We start from the raw sequence: 22436 nt of genomic DNA, 5'->3' as shown, positions 1-22436 counted from the left end.
CATAACACTGCAAACAATTATCCATTTTATTACAACAATAAACAAATAAAATTTCCATTTTATTATAACAATAAACAAATAAAATGTATATTTTTGCTGACTTGGTGGTTGATCTATTTTTCTCCTCCCCATTCTGTGCATAGTCTCTGCATATTCTCTGATTGCCTACTATCAAAAACAAATCTTAACCTTCTCTTGATGCATCTTGCCCTAGAAATTTGTGATTTAGAAGCAGGAAGTTTTTAAATAAACCAAAACATTAACAAACAAACAAACAAAAACGTTTTTAAAGAAACAAAAATCCAGGACCAGATGGCTTCACAGGCAAATTGTATCAAACATTTAGAGAAGAGTTAACACATACCTTCTGAAACTCTGAAAAAATTGCAGAGGAATGAAAACTCCCAAACTCATTCTTTGAGGACACCATCACCCTGATACCAAAACCAGACAAATACACCATAAAAAAAGAAAAATACAGACCAATATTACTGATAAACCATAGACACAAAAATCAACAAAATACTTTCAAACCAAATCCAACAGTACATTAAAAGGATTGTACATCATGGTCAAGTGGGATTTATCCTAGCAATGCAAGGATTTTTCAATATCTGTCAATCAATGAGTATGATATTCCACATTAACAAATTGAAGAATATAAACCATATGATCATCTCAAGATGCATAAAAAGCTTTTGACAAAATCAGCAATTTCTGATAAAACATCTCCAGGAAGTGGTCATAGAGGAAACCTACCCCAACATAACAAAGGCCATATATGACAAACCCACAGCTAATATCATTCTTAATGGTGAAAAGCTGAAAGCATTTATTATAATATCAGGAATAAGACAAGGATGTCCACTCTCACAACTTTTATTCAATGTAGTTTTGGAAATCCTCGCCACAGCAAACAGAGAAGAAAATAAAAAGGAATCTAAATTGGAAAAGAATAAGTAAAACTGTCACTCTTTGCAGATGAAATGATACTATAAATAGAAAATCCTAGAGATGCTACAAGAAAACTACTAGAGCACATCAATGAATTTGGTAAAGTTGCAGGATATAAAATGAGTACACAGAAATCTCTTATATTCCTATACACTAACAACAAAATATCAAAAAGAGAAATTAAGGAAACAATCCCATTTATCATCACAAAAAAGAATAAGATACTTAGGAATAAAGCTACCCAAGAAGGCAAAAACCTGTACTCTGAAATGTATAAGACATTGATGAAAGGAATCAAAAGTAACACAAACATGTGGAAAGATGTATCATGTTCTTGGATTAGAAGAAAAGATACTCTCAAAATGGCTATACTTACCTAGGGCAATCTACAGATTCAATGCAGTCCTTATCAAATTACCAATGGCATTTTTCACAGAACTAGAAGAATTTATTTTTTAAATTTGTATGGAAACTCAAAAGACCCCCAAAACCCAAAGCAATACTGAAAATGAAAAATGGAGCTGGTGGGATCAGGCTCCCTGACTTCAGATTATTCTACAAAGCTACAGCCATCAAAATAGTATGGTACTGGTGCAAAACAGAAATATAGATCAATGGTACACGATATAAAACCCAGAAATAAACCCGTGCACCTAGTCAGCTAATCTATGACAAAGGAGGCAAGAATACACAATGGAGAAAAGACAGTTTCTTCAGTAAGTGGTGCTGGGAAAACTGGACAGCTACATGTAAAAAAATGAAATTAGAATACTCTCTAATACCATACTTAGAAATAAACTCAAACTGGATTAAGGACATAAATGTAAGATTAGATACTATTAAACCCTTAGAGGAAAACATAAATCACAGCAATATGTTTTTGGATCTACCTCCAAGAGTAATGAAAATAGAAACAAAAATAAACAAATGGGGCCTAATTAAACTTAAAAGATTTTGCACAGCAAAAGAAATCATAAAAAAAGTGAAAAGACAACCCACAGAGTGGGAGAAAACATTTGCCAGTGAAATAACCAACAAGTGAATAATCTCCAAAATAGACATCTCATGCAACTTAATATCAAAAAACAAACAGCCCAATCAAAAATGATCAGAAGATCTAAATACATGTTTCTGCAAAGAAAACAAAGATATTGGAAAAAAAAAACACATGAAAATATATTCAGCATCATTAGAGAAGCACAAATCAAAACCACGATGTTATCACCTCATCCCAGTCAGAATGACCATCATGACAATTAACACTTCGAAGGGTGTAGAGGAAAGGAAATCCTCCTACACTATTAGCAGGAATGTGAATTAGTATAACCACTATGGAGAACAGTATGGAGTTTTCTCAAAAAAATAAAAATAGATTACCATATGAACTAGCAATCCCACTCCTGGACATATATCCAGAGAAAACTATAAATCAAAAAGATACATGCACCTCAGTGTTTATAGAAGCACTATTTACAATAGCCAAGACATGGAAGCAACCTAAATGTATATTGATAGAGGACTGGATAAAGAAGATATGGTACATACATACAATGGAATAATAGCCATAAAAAGTGTGAAATAATGCCATTTGCAGCTACATGGATGGACCTAGAGATTATCATACTACGTGAAGCAACTCAGAGAAAGTCAAACATCATATGATATCACTTATATGTGGAATCTAAAAAATGGCACAAATGAACTTTTTACAATACAGAAACAGACTCACAGACTTTTCAAACAAACTTACGGTTACCAAAGGGGAAACACAGGGGGAGGGATCAATTAGGAATTTGGGATTTTTATATATATATATATATATATATATATATATATATATGTATATATACCACTATATGTAAAATAATCACATATATAGCACAAGCAACTCTGTATTCTGTAGTAACCTATATGGGAAAATAATAAGAAAAGGAACGGATATATATATATACATATATATGTATATATATATGTGTGTGTGTATAACTGAATCACTTTGTTATTACCTGAAACTAACATAACATTGTAAATCAACTATCTTCCAATACAAAATAAAAATTATACTAAATAGAAGAAATAATTAAAATAATTTAATTTATTTTAATAATTAAAAATTAAAAGAATAATTAAAAATAATCTCATTTATTTTAATAATTAAAATAATTAAAAGAATAATTTAAAAATAATTAAAAAGAAGTGCATGTAGGTGAATTAACAGACTTGGATATTGAAATTTCTGTTTTATAAATTAATAATCCAAGTAATTCAAGTTCTAAAGCTATTTAAAGACAGAATAAAATAACTGTAATAGAAAAAATAAAAACCTTAAAAAATAAAATAGAAGAATATCTGTCTACTTTAAAAAACTAAAGGTAAAAAAAACATTTCACTTATTATTTAAAGCTTTATTTATAACAATGGCAGAGTAGAGTCAACATCAACTGCAAAGTGCAAAGTTAATTTTATGAAAAGTAAAGCACACTTCTCAAACTGACCATTTTTCTCATTGGAGGCTGACTCAAGTCAGCCTTTTTTTATTCAAATGAAGTTATAGTTTGTGATTATGTGCTGTACTTCTGTTTCTTTCTTTCTAGCCTAAATATATTATACATTGGCAACTAATAATATTAATTAAAATCAAAATTTAATCATCTCCCAAACATGAGAGAAACTACTATAGATTTTTTTATAGGGTGGACAGAGATGAAAAACTGAAGTCCAACACCAAATTGTCTAATTTTTGACAGGAAAGAAAACGTAAAAAGAGAGATCAAATTTCTTCATTCAGATTTAATTTTTCAATCTGTCTTTTTCAATCCCATTAAAGAAGATCACTAGTGTTTTGTACCGACCTCATCTAAGAAATCATACTCCTGACTTTTTTTCTTTTGTATATATTTGTGTGAATTGGAATTAGGCATGTCACTTTAGGGATAAATAAGTTAAAAACTTGATCAACATTGTCACATTTTATTATTAAAATGACAAATATATTCTTGACAACATAAGGTTTTACACACTTCATGATAAATTCCTGCCATAGGGGTATACTTGTTTTTATCATTTCTATCAGCATCTTAAAAGGTCACAAGTTTTTAATGGACTCTATAACCTTGGTGTTGCTTTCAACATCACATGCTTATTGCTTTTCTTACTATTAATTTTTTTGTAGAATAGCATGCAGGTAATTTTTGGCTATGTAGAAGATTAACAAATAAACAGCTGACCTCATTTTGTCTTCTGATGAGCAAAATCAGGTTCTGCTTGGATGCAGAAGTGGCTTATGTAACACCTTGGGTATTCTTAAGTGTCATCAGCAGTCTCCTCTAGCTGTTAGCATATTATCCGGAGAATCTACATCATTAGTTTAAATTAGGTTCACTTAATTAGCCAGCTGGTACTCTACTTGTCAGACTGATAAACAAGCTGTGCTTCCCTGTTCCTTCATGTCAAGGCTAAACTCTAAGTTCTGTGCATCTTTGTTGCTATTCTTGGTTTTTCACCCTGACAAAATAAGCCATCTTTACGGAAGCTGATACAAGTGGTCAGTGACCAGTGCAGCACAAAATTTAAAATATTTTTGTAATTTGTCCACCCCCTCAAGGAATACTTCAAGGAATACTCATAAGTTTTTACCACACGAGGTATATTGGGATTATTAGGGAGTTAAGGTTTATATAGATTGACAAAGGAAAATAAAAAAAATAGAATCTTTACACTCTTTTTAAAAAAAGTGGAGAAATACAAATTTTTTAACACAGAGTTTTAAAGACTTAATTGTGGCAAACATTTTTTTTAATATCAAAAGAGTGCCTTTCTACATTACAAAAGCTAATGGTCTAAAGTGACTAATCATTTAAAGTAATATCCAAAGTGAATTAATAGATATTTTATTAAATCCAACACCTGTCGTTTATCCCATTAAATGTTGACAATTTAAATAGGAAAATATCTGGGTTTTTCACTAAAAATTAGATTAGGGCAAGTTCATCCTTGAAGACAATTGTTTGGAACTATTTTTGCCATTGTTACATGGTTTTGTTGCTAAAAACCATGAAACATTCCCTCTGTAGAATGTGTTACAGCTGCACGCCTGAAAACTTGTAAATAGATTTTTCTAGGAGTTAAACACTTTCCAAATAAAGTATGTCAGATGTACTTCTCTTCATTTTTATCTGCATGTCTTTTTTGGTTCTAGAGAGCTTTTATAACCACAGACTAATTTGGTTATTAACTAAATTTAATACCAAAACTATGAACTGCTAGAACACAAAATGTTCGCAAATTCTGGAGGCCATTGAGCATACAGCTTTCAAATTCTGAAACTGTTTTGAAAATTATTTGATAGCTTCTTCCTTTGTAAACATATACCTTAATTTACTTAAAGGAGATTAATCATTAACTGTCTCCTGACATCTCCTGGAACTTATGTTAACTTTAAAAAATGATCTCTGCCTTCCTATTTATTAAAAAAAAAAGTTCCTACTTTAAGGCAAAAAATATACCCCGCACCCTCCCCCATCCTGCTCTGTATTTCTTCCTCTTGAGCTTATAGGGCATTTGGTCTGTATCTTTATTTTGTGAATTGCATCAGATTATTTTAAGAGCTTCTTTCACCCTCTGGCCTGTAAACTCTTCCAGGACAAAAACTCTGATTGTTAAAGCAAAGCCTCTTCTAGGGCTCAGTTTCTTCATTTGCTAACAGCATTGCATCTTTAAAACACCATGATGATGTCATGAAAAGACCTCTAATTCAGTTAGTTTTTCTAATAGTAGTGGTATTTCCATAGTGTTTAACATTCACCAGGCACATCCTTATATTTCAACCTCACGTAATATTCACAGCAACATTTTGATATTACTGTCTTCATTGGGTTATAGAGGAAACTCAGCCACCAACCTGGTTAGTAACTTCCCGAGTTATTATTATTATTGTGGTTGTGGTTTTTATTATTAAAATGTGTGTGAAGACACTAAGATTTGAAGTCAGCCTCAGAATATGTTCCCTCAAGCGTGGTATATCCTGCTGTTCAGTGGTTTCCTCCTTGGATTGTACTCTTTACACAAATGATACTGCTTACATTTGGGGCCCATGAGTTTCTTTTCACAATCTAAAAGAGAAAAAACAAACAAATAAAAACAAAGTATGTTTCTTACCCATGAAGCATAAATGGGAAGGCGACACATCCAGATATTGTCAGGAATAAAACTATCAACTAGGAGTTATGGTCTTTCATGGTAGGGAGGTTCCCACTTTGGGAAGGATCACTGACTCAACCCCAGACCTGTTGATCACAGCTGACTGATTCCTGGTTAAGACAGGGTCTCCATTTTCTTATCCCATTTTATGTGGATATTAACAAAACCCAAAGGTGGTAGTATGCCCTTATAAGATATTTATGAAAGGTCCTGGTGAAAGGAAAGAAACTTACATGAAAGCTGGCAGACTGAAAATATTTATTCAAATTTTTGCTTACTGTTTAAAGTTCTCTAAGGATCTTTGCTTTTTTTATAACTGTATCCTAACAACTGAATATCCATGAGACCTTTGTTATTGCTGCTTTTGTTGTCCTATTGAACTATTTTATCCGTACCATTTCAAAAGCCTAATGATTATTCCATTTTAAGTCGCATGCAAAATAGACTGACATTATAATCATACTTAGATCAAGTTTAACATCCAAAGGGGAGAATATGAAAAGTCAATGGAATCTTACTGCTTTGTTATTAGCGTAATGATTAGTGGTGGGTTTTTTGCTAGACAACCATTGAAATTATCGATCAGTACATGAAGAATTGAAAGGAACCATCTGGCATTCTCTTGAGTACAATTAACCAAATACCAGACTAGCTATTCCTCAAGCAATAGAACAATTTAATTATCCCAAATAACATCAAGCCTCGGGATAGTTATTCTAGCTTTGTGCAGCAACTCGAGGTTATTATGGAGAATTCAGTCACCTTTCATTTTTCTCCTCCTGAATCCTCATAGTGGTGGCTTTTCCTGCTTAAGCATATTGTTTCCTGACCTTAAAATGGCCTTGGAAATTGAGGCGTATTACCCTCATATGAGAGCATTCAAACAAATCAGGAAGAAAGAGAAAGTGTAGAAGATAGAAGTCTCCTCGGCTATTTTCTTTGGATGGAAATACAGTATCATTCTCAAAAATCATCCATCATTTTAATCTTTACAATGTGTAAACTAGGAAATGCCATGTGACCACCTTTAACCTCTAGAGAGGCTCGGACATTTATGCTTGTCAAAAAGGAATAAGTCATTGGCTTAAATCTGTCAAAAGGGAATAAGAGGAAGTTCCTGTTGTGGCTCATCCGGTTATGAATCCTACTCGTAGCCATTAGGATGCAGGTTTGATCCCTAGGTTCACTTAGTGGGTTAAGTATCCAGCAATGCCATGAGCTGTGGCATAGGTCACAGCCACGGTTTGGATTCTGAGTTGCTACGGCTGTGGTGTAGGCCAGCATTTACAGCTCTGATTTGAACCCTAGCCTGGGAATTTCCATAAGCCACAGATGTGGCCCTAAAAAGCAACAACAACAACAGCAAAATTAGAATTAGCCATTGGGTTAAATCCTGCTTCTTGCCAAGTGGTCTACCTTCCCTGAGAACATTGCTGCTCACCTGAACCCAAAACACTATCCTGGCTCTGTTAGTTGGAAAGAAAGGGATGAGGACCCTAAAAGGGAAATGTTTAAGTAGATCTTTTCAGAAATCCAATAATTAATTCCAATCCAAGAACACTAAGAATTTTAAATAGATAAAACACAGGCCAATTTTTCAGGAAAAAAAAAAAAAGCTTTAGTAAGACTAAATTCCTGGTGTTAGTTAAAATATGAATTTTTACATGTTCAACAACAGTTATGGTTTACCTTTAACCCGCTGAAAAGATTATATTAAGAACTAGGTCTTGGGAAATTCTCTAAGGATATCAAATAGTGTTCTAGAAATAAACGCTATCAATATTGGATAAAAGTTGTTTTATTGAACACAATTTGTTTTATGTTATTAAATTAGAAAATAGGTAACTAAGGAAATTACTTCAAAAAGTGTTAGCTTATAATATAAATAGCTTGGGATTAAAGTGAGTAAAATTACTTTGTGGCAGTGATTTGTGTTCTGGAAGTTTTGTTTTCAGTAAATTCTAAATATTATAAATATTAGCAGAAAAACACATTTACCATATCAAGTATGGTACACAAAAACTGCTTCTCCTTTTTCTGTGCTTTAAGATTTCCCATTAAAGAAACTAAACTAGGTAATCTGTTATAATAGTTACCACCATATATCAGATTGTGAGCAGTTTAGCATTATAAATGGTCAAACCCCTAAGGAACATTGGGATATAAAAATGTAATCATATAAACATAGTTCTCACCTGTATTCAACAATTGATTAAAACACGAATTAATCATTTATATCTTGAGTTTCTAAATAGCTTCTCCATTCAACACAATTTGCATAGGTAATGAATGAACATAAGACTGTATAAAATCATGCCAAAACATATTTAAGTAAAGTATCATATTTCCAAATTAATCAAATGAATGTTTAGAAAAGTAGATAATCAGCAACATACATTTTTAATCTGATATTGAAACTCTGGGATTCCTCCATAATATATGGCCTAGTCTTAAACTAATATCTCGTCTGAAAACTCTTTCAACTTTATTTATTCCAGGCAGTAAGCACGGACCCTGTCCCAGTGAAATTACACTATGACAAATCCCATGACCAGGTCTGGGTGCTCAGCTGGGGAACGATGGCAAAGACTTCTCCAACACTGCAGGTATGTATGTACATTTCAGCATATTTGGGGAAATCATGCTCTTTAAACCTCTCCATATCTAACTGGACATTGATAACCATTGTGCCACGATAAGCTTTCATCTGAGGACTAGACTTTTTTGGCTCAGCTTATAGCATGCGGAAGTTTCCTGGCTGGGATCAAACCTGTACCACAGCAGTGACCAGAGCTGCTGCAGTGACAATGTGGAATCCTCAACCCACTGAGCCACAAGGAAACTCCACCAGAACTGTACTTTTGATACATCTATGTCTTCACAGCAAGGGGAAAATCATGTTGGTACTCAAGTACCTTTTTGCTTGGAAAATATTTTAGGTCACATGTTCCAAACATTAGATTTATATGCAAAAATGAATAACCTATGAGGATAAAGCTGAAGCCATTAGGAAAAGAAGGTATGATTTCCCTTTCAGCAATTTCCTACCTCCACCAGCATTGTCTTGTTTCCCTTTCTTTAAAATGGGTCTTGGAGTGTGAAGCAGTGAGATGGTGATCAAGAGAGGTAGAGTATCAAAGCAGGTCCCCATTTTCCTCCAGACATAGAATTTTAATATCTAAGTACAGGTTTGTTTCTAACTGGGGAGGATGTGGTGTCATTTTTGTTTAATTTGCTTATGTTTTGAAATTGTTTATATGAGAACTTGACAAACAAATGCATATCTACATATAAATACACATTTTGATAATGACTTTTTGTAGAAGTGTTACGAACTTTCTCACATGTTATCCAGCCACCTCAAAATGGGTTCTTTTTCTCTGAATGTCTAATAAAAATTATGGTAAGGAGACTCAGTAAATTTTAAAAACATTTTCCAGGTGGGAGTGAAAGGTTGGTCACATATCTAGAAATATAAAATAAAATGTAGGAATTGAGTGTTACTTTTCAAATACTAAATACAATATATATTAAATGAAGTGTGGATATTTCTGTATTATAAGACAGATAGATGATAAATAAGTAGATGATTGTCAAGTAGATAGATGATTTATAGATAGATGATAGACAGGTAGATAGATGAATAGGTAGATAGGTAGGTAGACAGAAAAATATAGACAATAGGCAGATGGACAGGACTATCAGAGTGTATGAGTCAAAGAATAGATCATTTCTTACCCTTGGAACATGTTAGTGTTTATTCTCCCCACGGGGTGACATGGTGAGAGACTAGAGTCACCTGCATGAACAGCACAGTCCTTCTACAGGTGAAGGATACTGGGATGTGAGGCTCTAATTTTTTTTAGGCTCCTGGTACCTTGGCCCATGTTGTCCTATGAGATAGAGGTGATTACTCTGGAACTCATGCAAATCTCCTCCTGGGAGAGGAGAGGTAGGTAGGTCAGTACCCTGGTGCATCCATCATTGATTGGCTCAGATGAATTAAGTCTCTAAATATCTCATGAGCAGTACTCTGTCTCTAGCTTCCCAGGCATTTTTGCTATACTGTCACCCTTTAACCAAATTTGCCAGGGCTTTCTGCTCAGAAAGACCTGACTCTGCAGAAATGTCAATTTATTTATGGATAATTGTCTCTGAACAGGATTATCAGGAAATACGTTCCAAAGAAATGGGATTTAAGATGCGTTTGAAAAGGGAAACTGTTTTGCCTTTGGAGAAATTGAATTGACCAAACCAAAACCATGGGCAAGCTTTCACTTTTACTTGAGTATCCCTGTGCCCTGATGTTGAAAAATCAGACAGGAGAGAGAGATTGGTGCTAGGTCATGAGGGGTAGAGAGTGCCTTTTTAGCCCTAATAAGTTGTAGCTTTTTTTATGTAGAAATATGTGTGTGTGTGTATGTGTGTGTATGTGTGTATTTTTTTTTTTACATTTGTAAAATTAAGTCTGAATTTTATGGCAACCAAAATAATCCCTTTCCTTCAGAAATCTTAACCCATAGATGAATATAGTAAGGACTTTTAACCTTTCATTCAATGAAAACAATCTTAGCTAGTTTGAAACTGAAATTAAAAAAAAATAAGTCATAATGTGTTGTATCTTTTATAGTACCTACTTACCCTTGAAGGTGCGAATAATTTTATCAAAGATCTAAAACCCCTACTTTGTATTTTCATGTTGAATATAATTAAATATATACATCTCTGACAATTATGAAAGCAATATGTATTATTTTCTTAGATATTTACAATCAGTTAATAAAAACCCATACACTGTCATAATTTTAGTTAAGACAGTGATTTTTCCATCTAATGTTCTCAGATGAAGTCTTAGAGATTAAGCATAACTATTTTTTTCTTTTTAAAAGGCATGCATACCTTATGAAAATATAAGATATTCTGTAAAAATCTAAAATTCTCCAGTCTGTCATCTGCACAGTTTTACAGTCTGCATGTAGTGTCTTTTCAAATGCACAACAATTAGATAAAAAAAATCCCCAGGAAACAACTTGGAATCACGTCTTTGGGTTCTGCTATTGACCAGGAATTAGGCTCCAGCCAGATGGGTGACAGTGGGTGGTGTTAGCTCTGGGTTTGCAGAAAGTAATCACACAAAGGCCAGTAGCAGGATGCTTTTAGGAATGAGTTGGGTTGTTACAAGACAGGGCCTATTGGTTAAGGTGCACCACAGATCAATCTCTGTCCTTGCATTCTGTGGGCTCTGTCCTTAACCTGGCATTTCATGCTCAATTCCATCAGGGAGAAGGACCCATACCCATTAGGGAACAATGTCCAGACTGGGAGGAACTGGGGAAATGGCTTTGTATATTTTACAACCTAAGATGATTCCAAGAGAGAAGAGAGGTCCAGTTAATATACCTTCAGTGGTATGAAATGCTTTTGCATTAGTAAGTTTGGGATGCAAAAAACACATTATATTGTTGTTTGACTGTTAAATTCTGTGATGCCTGTGAACTACTTGGAGCATATATTGGCACATATAGCAAGTTTTCAGTAAGTGTTATTATTGCTGGGGTCAGTCTAAGCATTATTATTTATTTCAAATACATGGACATACATTTTGAGGATGCTATACCTCTAAGAAATCTAAAGGTAAGAAAATTTGGAGGGTTCCATTGTCATTATTGACTTTTATTCAAGTCTCTTAGGCATTATTATGAACCACTGAAATCCAGTGAGGGCTTTCTCGCTGATACTCATTAATAAAATAGGTATAGTGTCTCTAAAACCTTATCACAGACTTTGGTTCTCTCTTCCTCTGGTCATGGGGGCCCTTCTTTTGGTTGGGTGGAACCATATGATTAGTTTTGGCAAACGAAGACTTTCATGAATGGAAATATTCAAGGTAACGGGCTGTTCCTTCCTCAAGGAAAACAGAATGAAAACATCGAAAACAATAGGTATCCTGTCAAAGCACTCTGGGGGAAAAAAAAAACAAACAAACAGGCATTAAACAAAAATCTTTATTTTCCAAGCCACTAAGATGGAAAGATTTTTCTGTTTCATGTTTTTTGAGTGTAACATAACTGAGCCTATCTTGACCATTATAACCATTAACCTATTTTCTTGAACTTGGCAATTTCCAGTGTCACTAGATGAAAGTATACTCCTTTTAATGAAGAAAAATTAACCCTTCAGGGGAAAAAAAAAACAAAAAAAAAACTAAAACTAAAAAAAAAAAAAAAAAAAGAAAAAAACTTCTATCCTAAAAACCAAATTCAGAAGACACTCAGTTTTGAGGGAAGAAGTCTGTTTAACGTAGGCAGTCCATAGTTTAGGAAGTTTAATTTGATAATCATATGTAGGAAGGATTTAAAGGGCAGTAAAATAAAGGCAGGAAGGTGCTTTAAAGTCTAACACAGAGCAATGGTTGTTCACCGAGAACAATAGAACAAATGTGAAGATTTGAGAAATAAGGAGGAAGAACTGAGAGAATTTTGTGCATAACAGGATATAATGGATAAAAGAACTTAAATGTAGTGAACTTTTCTTAAATGAACTATGAAAGTTTTAAAAACCAATTAATGATGAATAGTTGGAAGACACTTTGATTAAAAATTACTTAAATCTATTATTTTCAATTTAAAAAAGGAAAATGCTTTAAAATATGATGTTATCTATTTTAGGAGTTCTAAAAGCAAAAATCTTTCCTGTGCAATTTTTTTTGGAGTTTTCTGTCCTATGTTTCCAACTTTGTTCTGTAGGAGGGAGAATTTTTTATTGATCAATTGTATTTTAATAAAGCAGTGAAGGAGGGAAGGAAAGGAAGGAAAGAAGAAAGGAAGGAGGAAGGGAGAGAGGGAGGAAGGGAAGAAAAGAGGGAGAGAAGGAGGGAGGGAGGAAGAAAGAAAGAAAAATAGAGAAAGCTAGTATCTTTTTTTTTCTTTTTCGGCCACACCCATAACATATGGAGGTTCTGGACTGGGGATCAAAACCATGAAGCCTCAAGAGGCAACACTGGATCCTTAATCCACTGCCCCATAGCAGGAACTCTAGTATCTCATTCACATAATATGTATGCTTGCTTTTGTTTTTCTTATTACAACAATAATATTTTATAATACAGAAATTGTTTATATGCCTATCCAATATTTTAAGCAGAAGTTGTTGAAGAAGAACCTTTTTCTTTTTGTTTGGCTGTACCCATGGTATGCAGAATTTCCTGGGCCAGGGATCAAACCCACACCATAGCAGCATCAAGGCAAAAGAGAATTCCATCTGTTTTTTCCCCCTTCTATAAACAGAAGTGTCTACACTGAAAATAATCAAATACACTAGAATTCCAAATTGCTTCAGAACATACGAATTCTAAGGATGGAAATAAAGAGTCAGAGACTTAGTCTATCCCTGATGCTATTAAGGACATGCACAGCCAAGATCTAAACATGATGCTCTGTTTAGGTAATAACGCTGGCCAGCGGGAACGTGCCCCATCACACCATCCACACCCAGCCGGTGGGGAAGCAGTTTGACCGTGTGGATGACTTCTTCATTCCTGCTACCACACTCCTCATCACCCACATGAGGTAAGAACTAATATGACTGTCTACTTTCAGGTTTCTCTCTAATTTTGATAAAAAGCCATGGGAAATCATCCAAGGAAAAAATCAGTTATACAGTGAATATACACATCATTGCACATGATTTCACTTTGTTTCACCTGCTCAGTGAATATTTATTTATCGACATTAGTGATGAATTCCTGTCTTGTATTTCCTTTCATGTGTAATAGAGAAGTGAATTTATAAAGATATATTTGCATTTTAAAATCAATTTTACAATTAATATTTGTGCAAAGTGTCATTAAAGTCTTTTTATCTGGCTTTTGCAAAATGTTGACATTTGGACATAACCTGAGTTCCTTGCAGAGAAGAGAGACACTCGTGTCAAAATTTATCCAATACATTTATAATAACTTTCATGAATCATTTTTGCCCACATAGAAAATAATTTAAGATTGTATCTGAGAGTATAGTAATCTGAAATGTTGTTTGAGGTCTGCACTCTCAGAAAACATGTTGGTGTGTTCTATCTCTCAAATATATTTACAAGAGGTAAAAAAGTAATAATTTATAAAGACTTCACTCCAAAGTTTCACAGAAATGGTTTAAATGTTTATAAGAAGGAGCTTTCAGATATTCACAATTTCTAATATCTTGATGATACATTGAAAAAGATTTAAAGTATTGCTTAGCAATATTAGTGAATCTGGACCAAACTAACATTTGATTCTTTTTTTCAAGGAATTGGATGAGGGGGAACTGCTTTGAATGTTATATGTTACATGAGCCACTATTTGTTTCTTGTGTCTATTTGTTTCCTTTGAATTAAATTGAAAATTATCCTGTTTAAAAGTGGAGTTGTAAGAATTCTGAAAGAGTGCAAAATTCAACTTGCAAAAATGAAAAGGGAGATTATAAATAAGAATTGTGGCTCATGGTTGGGTATTATATATAAATGGTTCTTTGTGCAGCCATGTATATGTTTTCAGAGCATTGAATATATCTGTCAAGCAATCAATTATTATTTTCAGAATGCCTATTATGTACTGAGTAATAAAGTGATAAAAAACTGTGATATAGTTATAATTATTACTTTTTTGTGGAAAGTAAGTAGAACTGGTTGAAAATGCAGCATATTTAAAAAGTATTTGCATCAGAGTAATTATTTTTAAGTCTAACCACAGGCATCATCATAGTTCAGAGACTGAAAGAATCATCATATGAACTCAAAATTTTCCCAGTTAAGATGGTATCTGAAATGTAGAGTGTTTTGGAGTTCAAATCATGGCTCAGCGGGTTAAGAACTGGACTAGTATCCATGATATTACGGATTGGATCCCTGGCATTGCTGAGTGGGTTAAGGATCCAGCATTGCCATGAGCTGTGCTGTAGGTCATTGATGTGGCTCATTCTTTAATCTTGAACCACTGAGCCATGATTGTGAATTTAGTTTATTTTAACTAAATGAACCTTCTGGAAGATGACAAAGGGTGTATTCATACCCCTGACTCCTCAGTAGTTCTAGAGCTTCCAAAAGGAATTGACAGAATACTTATTGACTGAAAGTTTATTTTTGAAAAGGTATTATTAAAATTACATAATAGATATTTTTTAATATACCTGAGTGTGAGTTGGTTTATCTACCTCTCAAATATTTAGAGGAAATATTAGTTACTTCAAATTTTGTAAATATACAAATTGCTTTCTATTCTTTTTGAAATGTACGGACTTTAAACACTCTACAATTATATACTTTTGCTTTTAAGTAACAATAAAGCATTTTATTTCTTCTGTTATTCTTTACAAAAATAGGTCCATTGGATATTTAATAAATGATGTATATTTCACATTAGTAATTAATTGCCATTTCAGTTAACTGGTAATGTTTATTAAATAGACACTCATTTTTCATATGGCATTTCATAAAGAATTTCCTTAAAAGCCTTAAATTTCATCAAATCGTGAACAAACCATAAAACATAATTTTAAAATTGAAGAGATTGTTCACTACAAAAGGAGTATGTTTTGTAAAAGCATGAGAAGTACATTTCTGAGTTCCCTTTGTGGCTCAGTGGTTAACAAACCCGACTAGGATCCATGAGGATGCAGATTCAATCTCTGGCCTTGCTCAGTGGGTTAAGTATCCAGCATTGCTGTGAACTATGGTGTTGGTTGCAGACATGGCTCAGATCCTAAGTTGCTGTGGCTGTCGCATAGGCCTGCAGCTATACCTCCAATTCGACCTGTACCTTAGGGACTTCCAAACGCCATGGGTGTGGCCCTAAAAAGCGAAAAAAAAAATACATTTCTTATTAAAGAATATAAATTTTGAATTTTATCTTCTATGTGAAAAAACATCTAGATGGTAAATTAAAAGTAACTATTAAAATTGAAAATGCATCACAACGGATACTGCAGAAATACAAAAAACCATAAGAGAATACTATGAACAACTATATGCCAACAAATTTGACAATCTGGAAGAAATGGACAGTTTTCTAGAATCATACAGCCTGCCAAAACTGAATCAAGAAGAAACAGACCAACTGAACAGACTGATAATTAGAAATGAAATTGAAGAGGTCATAAAAACACTCCCTACAAATAAAAGTCCAGGACCAGATGGCTTCACAGGCGAATTCTATCAAACATATAAAGAGGAAATGGTGACTATCCTCCTTAAACTCTTTCAAAAGGTTGAAGAAGAAGGAATACTCCCAAAGACATTCTATGATGCCACCATCACCCTAATTCCAAAACCAGACAGAGATACCACCAAAAAAGAAAACTATCGCCCAATATCATTGATGAATATAGATGCAAAAATTCTCAACAAAATCTTAGCCAACTGAATCCAACAACATATCAAAAAGATCATACACCATGACCAGGTGGGGTTCATCCCAGGTTCACAAGAATGGTTCAGCGTAAGCAAATCAACCAACGTCATACACCACATTAACAAAAGAAAAGTCAAAAATCATATGATCATCTCAATAGATGCAGAAAAAGCATTTGACAAAGTCCAACATCCATTCATGATCAAGACCCTCGCCAAAGTGGGTATAGAGGGAACATTCCTGAATATAATCAAACCCATTTATGATAAACCCACAGCAAATATACTCAATGGAGAAAAACTGAAAGCCTTCACACTCAAATCTAGAACAAGACGGGAATACCCACTCTCACCACTGCTATTCAACATAGTTTTGGAAGTCGTAGCCACAGCAATTAGACAAACAAAAGAAATAAAAGGCATCCATATAGGAAGAGAGAGATAAAACTGTCACTGTATACAGACGACATGATATTATACATAGAAAACCCTAAGGACTCAACCCCAAAACTCCTTGAACTGATTAATAAATTCAGCAAAGTAGCAGGATATAAGATTAACATTCAGAAGTCAGTTGCATTTCTATATACCAGCAATGAAATATTAGAAAAGGAATATGAAAATACAATACCTTTTAAAATTGCACCTCACAAAATCAAATACCTTGGAATAAACCTGACCAAAGAGGTAAAGGACTTATGTGCCGAGAACTATAAAACTTTAATCAAAGAAATCAAAGAAGATGTAAAGAAATGGAAAGATACTCCATGCTCCTGGACTGGAAAAATCAATATTGTAAAAATGGCCATACTACCCAAAGCAATCTACAGATTCAATGCAATCCCTATCAAATTACCCATGACATTTTTCACACAACTAGAACAAACAATCCAAACATTTATATGGAACCACAAAAGACCCAGGATTGCAAAAGCAATCCTGAAAACAAAAACCAAGCAGGGCGCATAACTCTCCCAGACTTCAAGCAATGTTACAAAGCCATGGTCATCAAAACAGTGTGGTACTGGTATCAAAACAGACAGACAGACCAATGGAACAGAATAGAGAACCCAGACATAAATCCTGACACCTATGGTCAATTAATCTTTGACAAGGGAGTGAAGAACATAAAATGGGAAAAGGAAAGTCTATTCAGCAAGCATTGCTGGGAAACCTGGACAGCTGCATGCAAATCAATGAAACTAGAACACCCACTCACACCATGCACAAAAATAAATGCAAAATGGCTGAAAGACTTAAATTTAAGACCAAGATACCATTCAACTCCTGGAAGAGAACATAGGCAAAACACTCTCTGACATCAACGTCATGAATATTTTCTCAGGTCAGTCTCCCAAAGCAATAAAAATAAGAGCAAAAATAAACCCATGGGACCTCATCAAACTGAAAAGGTTTTGCACAGCAAAGGAAACCCACAAGAAAACAAAAAGACAACTTACAGAATGGGAGAAAATATTTTCAAATGATGCAAGCGACAAGGGCTTAATCTCTAGAATATATAAGCAATTTATACAACTTACCAGCAAAAAAGCCAATCAATCAATGGAAAAATGGGCAAAAGACCTGAATAGACTGTTCTCCAAGGGAGATATATAGATGGCCAGCAAACACATGAAAAAATGCTCAACATCGCTGATTATAAGAGAAATGCAAATCAAAACTACCAGGAGATACCACCTCACACCTGTCAGAATGGCCATCATTAATAAATCCACAAATAACAAGTGCTGGAGGGGGTGTGCAGAAAAGGGAACCCTCCTGCACTGTTGGTGGGAATGTCAACTGGTACAGCTACTATGGGGAACAGTTTGGAGACACCTTAGAAAACTATATGTAGAACTTCCAAATGACCCCGCAATCCCACTCTTGGGCATCTATCCAGACAAAGCTCTACTTAAAAGAGACACATGCACCCGCATGTTCATTGCAGCACTATTCACAATAGCCAGGACATGGAAACAACCCAAATGTCCATCGACAGATGATTGGATTAGGAAGATGTGGTATATATACACAATGGAATCCTACTCAGCCATAAAAAAGAATGACATAATGCCATTTGCAGCAACATGGATGGAACTGGAGAATCTCATACTGAGTGAAATGAGTCAGAAAGACAAAGACAAATACCATATGATATCACTTATAACTGGAATCTAATATCCAGCACAAATGAACATCTCCACAGAAAAGAAAATCGTGGACTTGGAGAAAAGACTTGTGGCTGCCTGATGGGAGAGGGAGGGAGTGGGAGGGATCAGGAGCTTGGGGTTATCAGACACAACTTAGAATAGATTTACAATGAGATCCTGCTGAGTAGCATTGAGAACTATGTCTAGATACTCATATTGCAACAGAACAAAGGGTGGGAAAAAAAAATGTAATGTATACATGTAAGGATAACTTGATCCCCTTGCTGTACAATGGGAAAATTAAAAAAAAATTGAAAATGCATGTGTAATTCTCAGAAGACTATTGATTTTGTCTATTTAATGTTATAAAAATTGAAATGATTATTTTATTAATACTTTAATCAAAAGCAGATTTTTAAAAATTTTCCCATTTTTTAATTTTTTTTATTTTTTAGGGCCGTACCCCTGGCATATGGAGGTTCCCAGGCTAGGGGTCGAATAAGAGGTGTAGACGCTGACCTACATCAGAGCCACAGCAACGCAGGATCTGAGCCTCGTCTGTAACCTAAACCACAGCTCACGGCAATGGTGGATCCTTAACCCACTGAGAGAGGCCAGGGATCCAACCCACATCCTCATGGATGCTCGTCGGGTTCGTTAACCACCAAGCCACGACGGGAACTCCTAAAAATACTCTACAAATTTAAAGCAAAATGTTTCATTATTCTACTTATAATTTGTAGCAAAATAACTAGCTTATTATATTATTACATGTAAATAGTTGTACTTCAATAATGTTGCAGTTCTACTACTCTTAAAAATTTTTACAATATGGCTAATGCAAGTGATTTAATGATTTTTGCTATCAATTTTTTCAGCCAGAAATAAAAAAGTAATTCAAAAATTAGTTTATTTTCTCAGAAAAATGGTTGTGTTATGATAGTTGGGTTAAACAACAAAGCAACTAAATCTCAAAAAGAATGGAGATCTACATAATTGATTGTTTTATTTTTGGTGCCATTCTAAAGAGGGAGAATTTTAAATGTCAATTTCTTATTTTAATGCATGTAAAGATTACGACTTATTGTGCAAATGCTACTCGAATTTACCTATAAGAATTGAAAAACAATAGGTTTAGCAGTAATTCATCATGTTACCATATTTGTGTGTGTGTGTGTCTTTTTGGCATTTCTTGAGCCACTCCCGCGGCATATGGAGGTTCCCAGGCTAGGGGTCCAATCGGAGCTATAGCTGCCAGCCTACGACAGAGCCATAGCAACGTGGGAATCCGAGGCGCATCTGTAGCCTGCACCACAGCTCACTGCAACGCCGGATCCTTAACCCACTGAGCAAGGGCAGGGATGGAACCCTCAACCTCCCTCATGGTTCCTGGTCGGATTCGTTAACCACTGAGCCACGATGGAAACTCCATGTTATCATATTTTTAAAAAATTTTGTATAAAGGTTAGGGGGCAGAAGAAAAGTGATGGGCCAGGAGGAGAAACTAATGAGGTGCGGGAGAGTAAAGCAATGAGTAAAGAAACAGTTCCAGTGGAAATCCCTTGAAAAATCTTAGGTAAATTTTGCCATTAAAAAAAAAAAAAAGAGTTATTTTTGGTATTGGGGGATGAAAGCAGGTCGAGTGTGGTTAGGAGCAGAAAAACTTGATAACACTTAGTGCAAGTGACTAAGAAGACCAGAAATTGAAGCTACAACAACGCTAAAAGTAGCAGAAAACTTTTTTTGAACTTTTGCGTTGTCCTGGATAAAAACAGTTGGGAGGTAAGAAAAAACATTAATAGCAAGATATTTTTATCTAAGATTACAAGGGTATAGCTAGCATTTGGGCTATTTAGTGCTCTAAGTAGAAATTCTTTTAAAAATGCACTGACTTTTAATACAATTTAAAACAGGTGTCAGTTGATGGAAAAAGATATGTTGTGTCACATTCTGATCCTTGTAACATCTGCAAATCATGCCTCTCTCATTTCTTGACCACAATTGACTTGGAGTGCTACTAGGGACAAGTTTAATCCCATCAAGTTCAAGTAGGCCAGTGTCAATTGGCACAGAGAATGCTTGTAGTAAATACAAGAAAGCAATCATTCCTGATTTATGTGTCTACTCTAAGACTAATTCTGTAAGTTGAAAGATAACAGTATTGCTAACTGTATTGAGATGCTTTGAAATGCCTGCATACTCTTGAAATTAATTACCCCCCCGCATCACCATTTGATCTTATTGCCTAGAATTTCAAAATAGTTCTGCTGTTTCTTTGGGTTACATTTCTCTTGAAGTATACCTTTAAAGCACTCCTGTGTCTTGAGAGGGAAACGGAATAGTTGGGTAATTGGTTGATTATGTAGTGTCTTAAAATTAATGGTTATAATTGGGAGGGTGCGTGTGTGTATGTCTCTCTGTGTATTTTAATCAATGATTACAGGGTAAGCAATGCAATGAATAGAGGAGATCTGTAAATTATAGTGACAGGGGACCTTGAAAGCAATAGGCACTTACGTAAAAATCAGAAAATGTCAGTTCCCACATTTTTGTCTTCCTCTGAACTTGACCTGCTAAACAAAACAAAACAAAAAAATAAACAAATGATGTTCCAACAATTTCCTTGTGAAACTCCTTTCTTCCCCAGCACCTACCTGTAGATGATGTTCGTTCCAAAGAATCCATTTGTTCAAGAATCCTTTGGGGGGTGGATCTAATTGTTATTCTTGGAGAGAACAACAGTAGCTGAAAGCACTCTTTTAGGAACCTGAACTATGGCAATAAGGGGTTAAGGGTTTATCCAGGGTCAGATTTACCTTAATCCCTACACAACCAATGGCTTTGCCTCCACTTAAGGGATGAAGAGAAATGAAATGACAAGTAGCAGGCACCATTCTCATAGTCTGAGGAGAGTCCTATAGCCCTCCTTTTCCCTTATAAATTACAGCAAGAAAGTGATTAAGAAGGGGTTGGATTTGATATATGTTTCCATAAAGCTTTTCCAAGGGAAAAATAAACATTCTGTGAAAGTGAAAGTGAAAGTATATCATTCTCCCTCATAGTTTATCAAATCCGTTAAAGCGATATTATATATATATGGCTGCCCATATATCAAGACAACTCTGCCCTTGTGACTTGATTCATGGACAGGCCAGGTGTATGGAGACAGTTTAAGCACTAAAATTGTCTGGTAACATTGAAACCCAAGCATATCAGAAATGGAAAATATCAGTTGTTTAACACTCTTTTAGGACAAGTATACTATCAGGCTGATAAGCAGAAATGAAAATAATTTCCAAAAATGGTTCCTGGATAAAGATCTAGCAAAGTCAAAAATCACTGAGATTCGATTCTTCTTTGCTCCCTTCATTCTTATATGCTAATTCCCCCCACGAAATGGCTTATTAAGCAAATTATTTACTTTTAAGAGTGTGTGTGCAAAGCATTGTTGGCAAAGCATTGTTGGCAAAACTTCCTGCATTGTTATGTGGGTGCAAAGCTACGTAAACATGTGATAACTTTAATTATCTTATTTCTCAAAATGTCAACACACTATTCTCTTTGAGCTTTGACCTATAATGCCATTCTTTTTTCATTATGGTTACTGGATTTGCTTTTATTTTAAGCAGTGCTTTTAAACTTCTTTAGCACATTGAGTGTAAAATGCTTAGAAAAATCACCAAGTGCTTGCAGCTCTGTGTGTGTGCTCAGTTTGCTATCTTCATCATATCTTGAGTTAAAGAACCT

General features: G+C 34.6%; 1 protein-coding gene across 4 annotated transcripts in view; it reads left to right on the top strand.

Moving 5' to 3' along the window:
• FSTL5 (follistatin like 5) overlaps positions 1 to 22436 on the top strand; it is a 788662-nt gene that overhangs the window by 719955 nt on the left and 46271 nt on the right. For all 4 annotated transcript variants that reach the window (XM_021101310.1, XM_021101309.1, XM_021101308.1 and 1 more), the window contains 2 exons: positions 8652 to 8759; positions 13597 to 13721. In XM_021101310.1, coding sequence (XP_020956969.1) covers positions 8652 to 8759; positions 13597 to 13721 — 233 coding nt within the window. The remainder of the gene's footprint in view (positions 1 to 8651; positions 8760 to 13596; positions 13722 to 22436) is intronic.

The sequence above is a fragment of the Sus scrofa genome, chromosome 8 (genome assembly GCF_000003025.6).
Source record: "Sus scrofa isolate TJ Tabasco breed Duroc chromosome 8, Sscrofa11.1, whole genome shotgun sequence".
Classification (NCBI taxonomy): domain Eukaryota; kingdom Metazoa; phylum Chordata; class Mammalia; order Artiodactyla; family Suidae; genus Sus; species Sus scrofa.
Note: the sequence above shows the minus strand (reverse complement) of the source record. Positions and strands in the feature narration are given on the sequence as shown.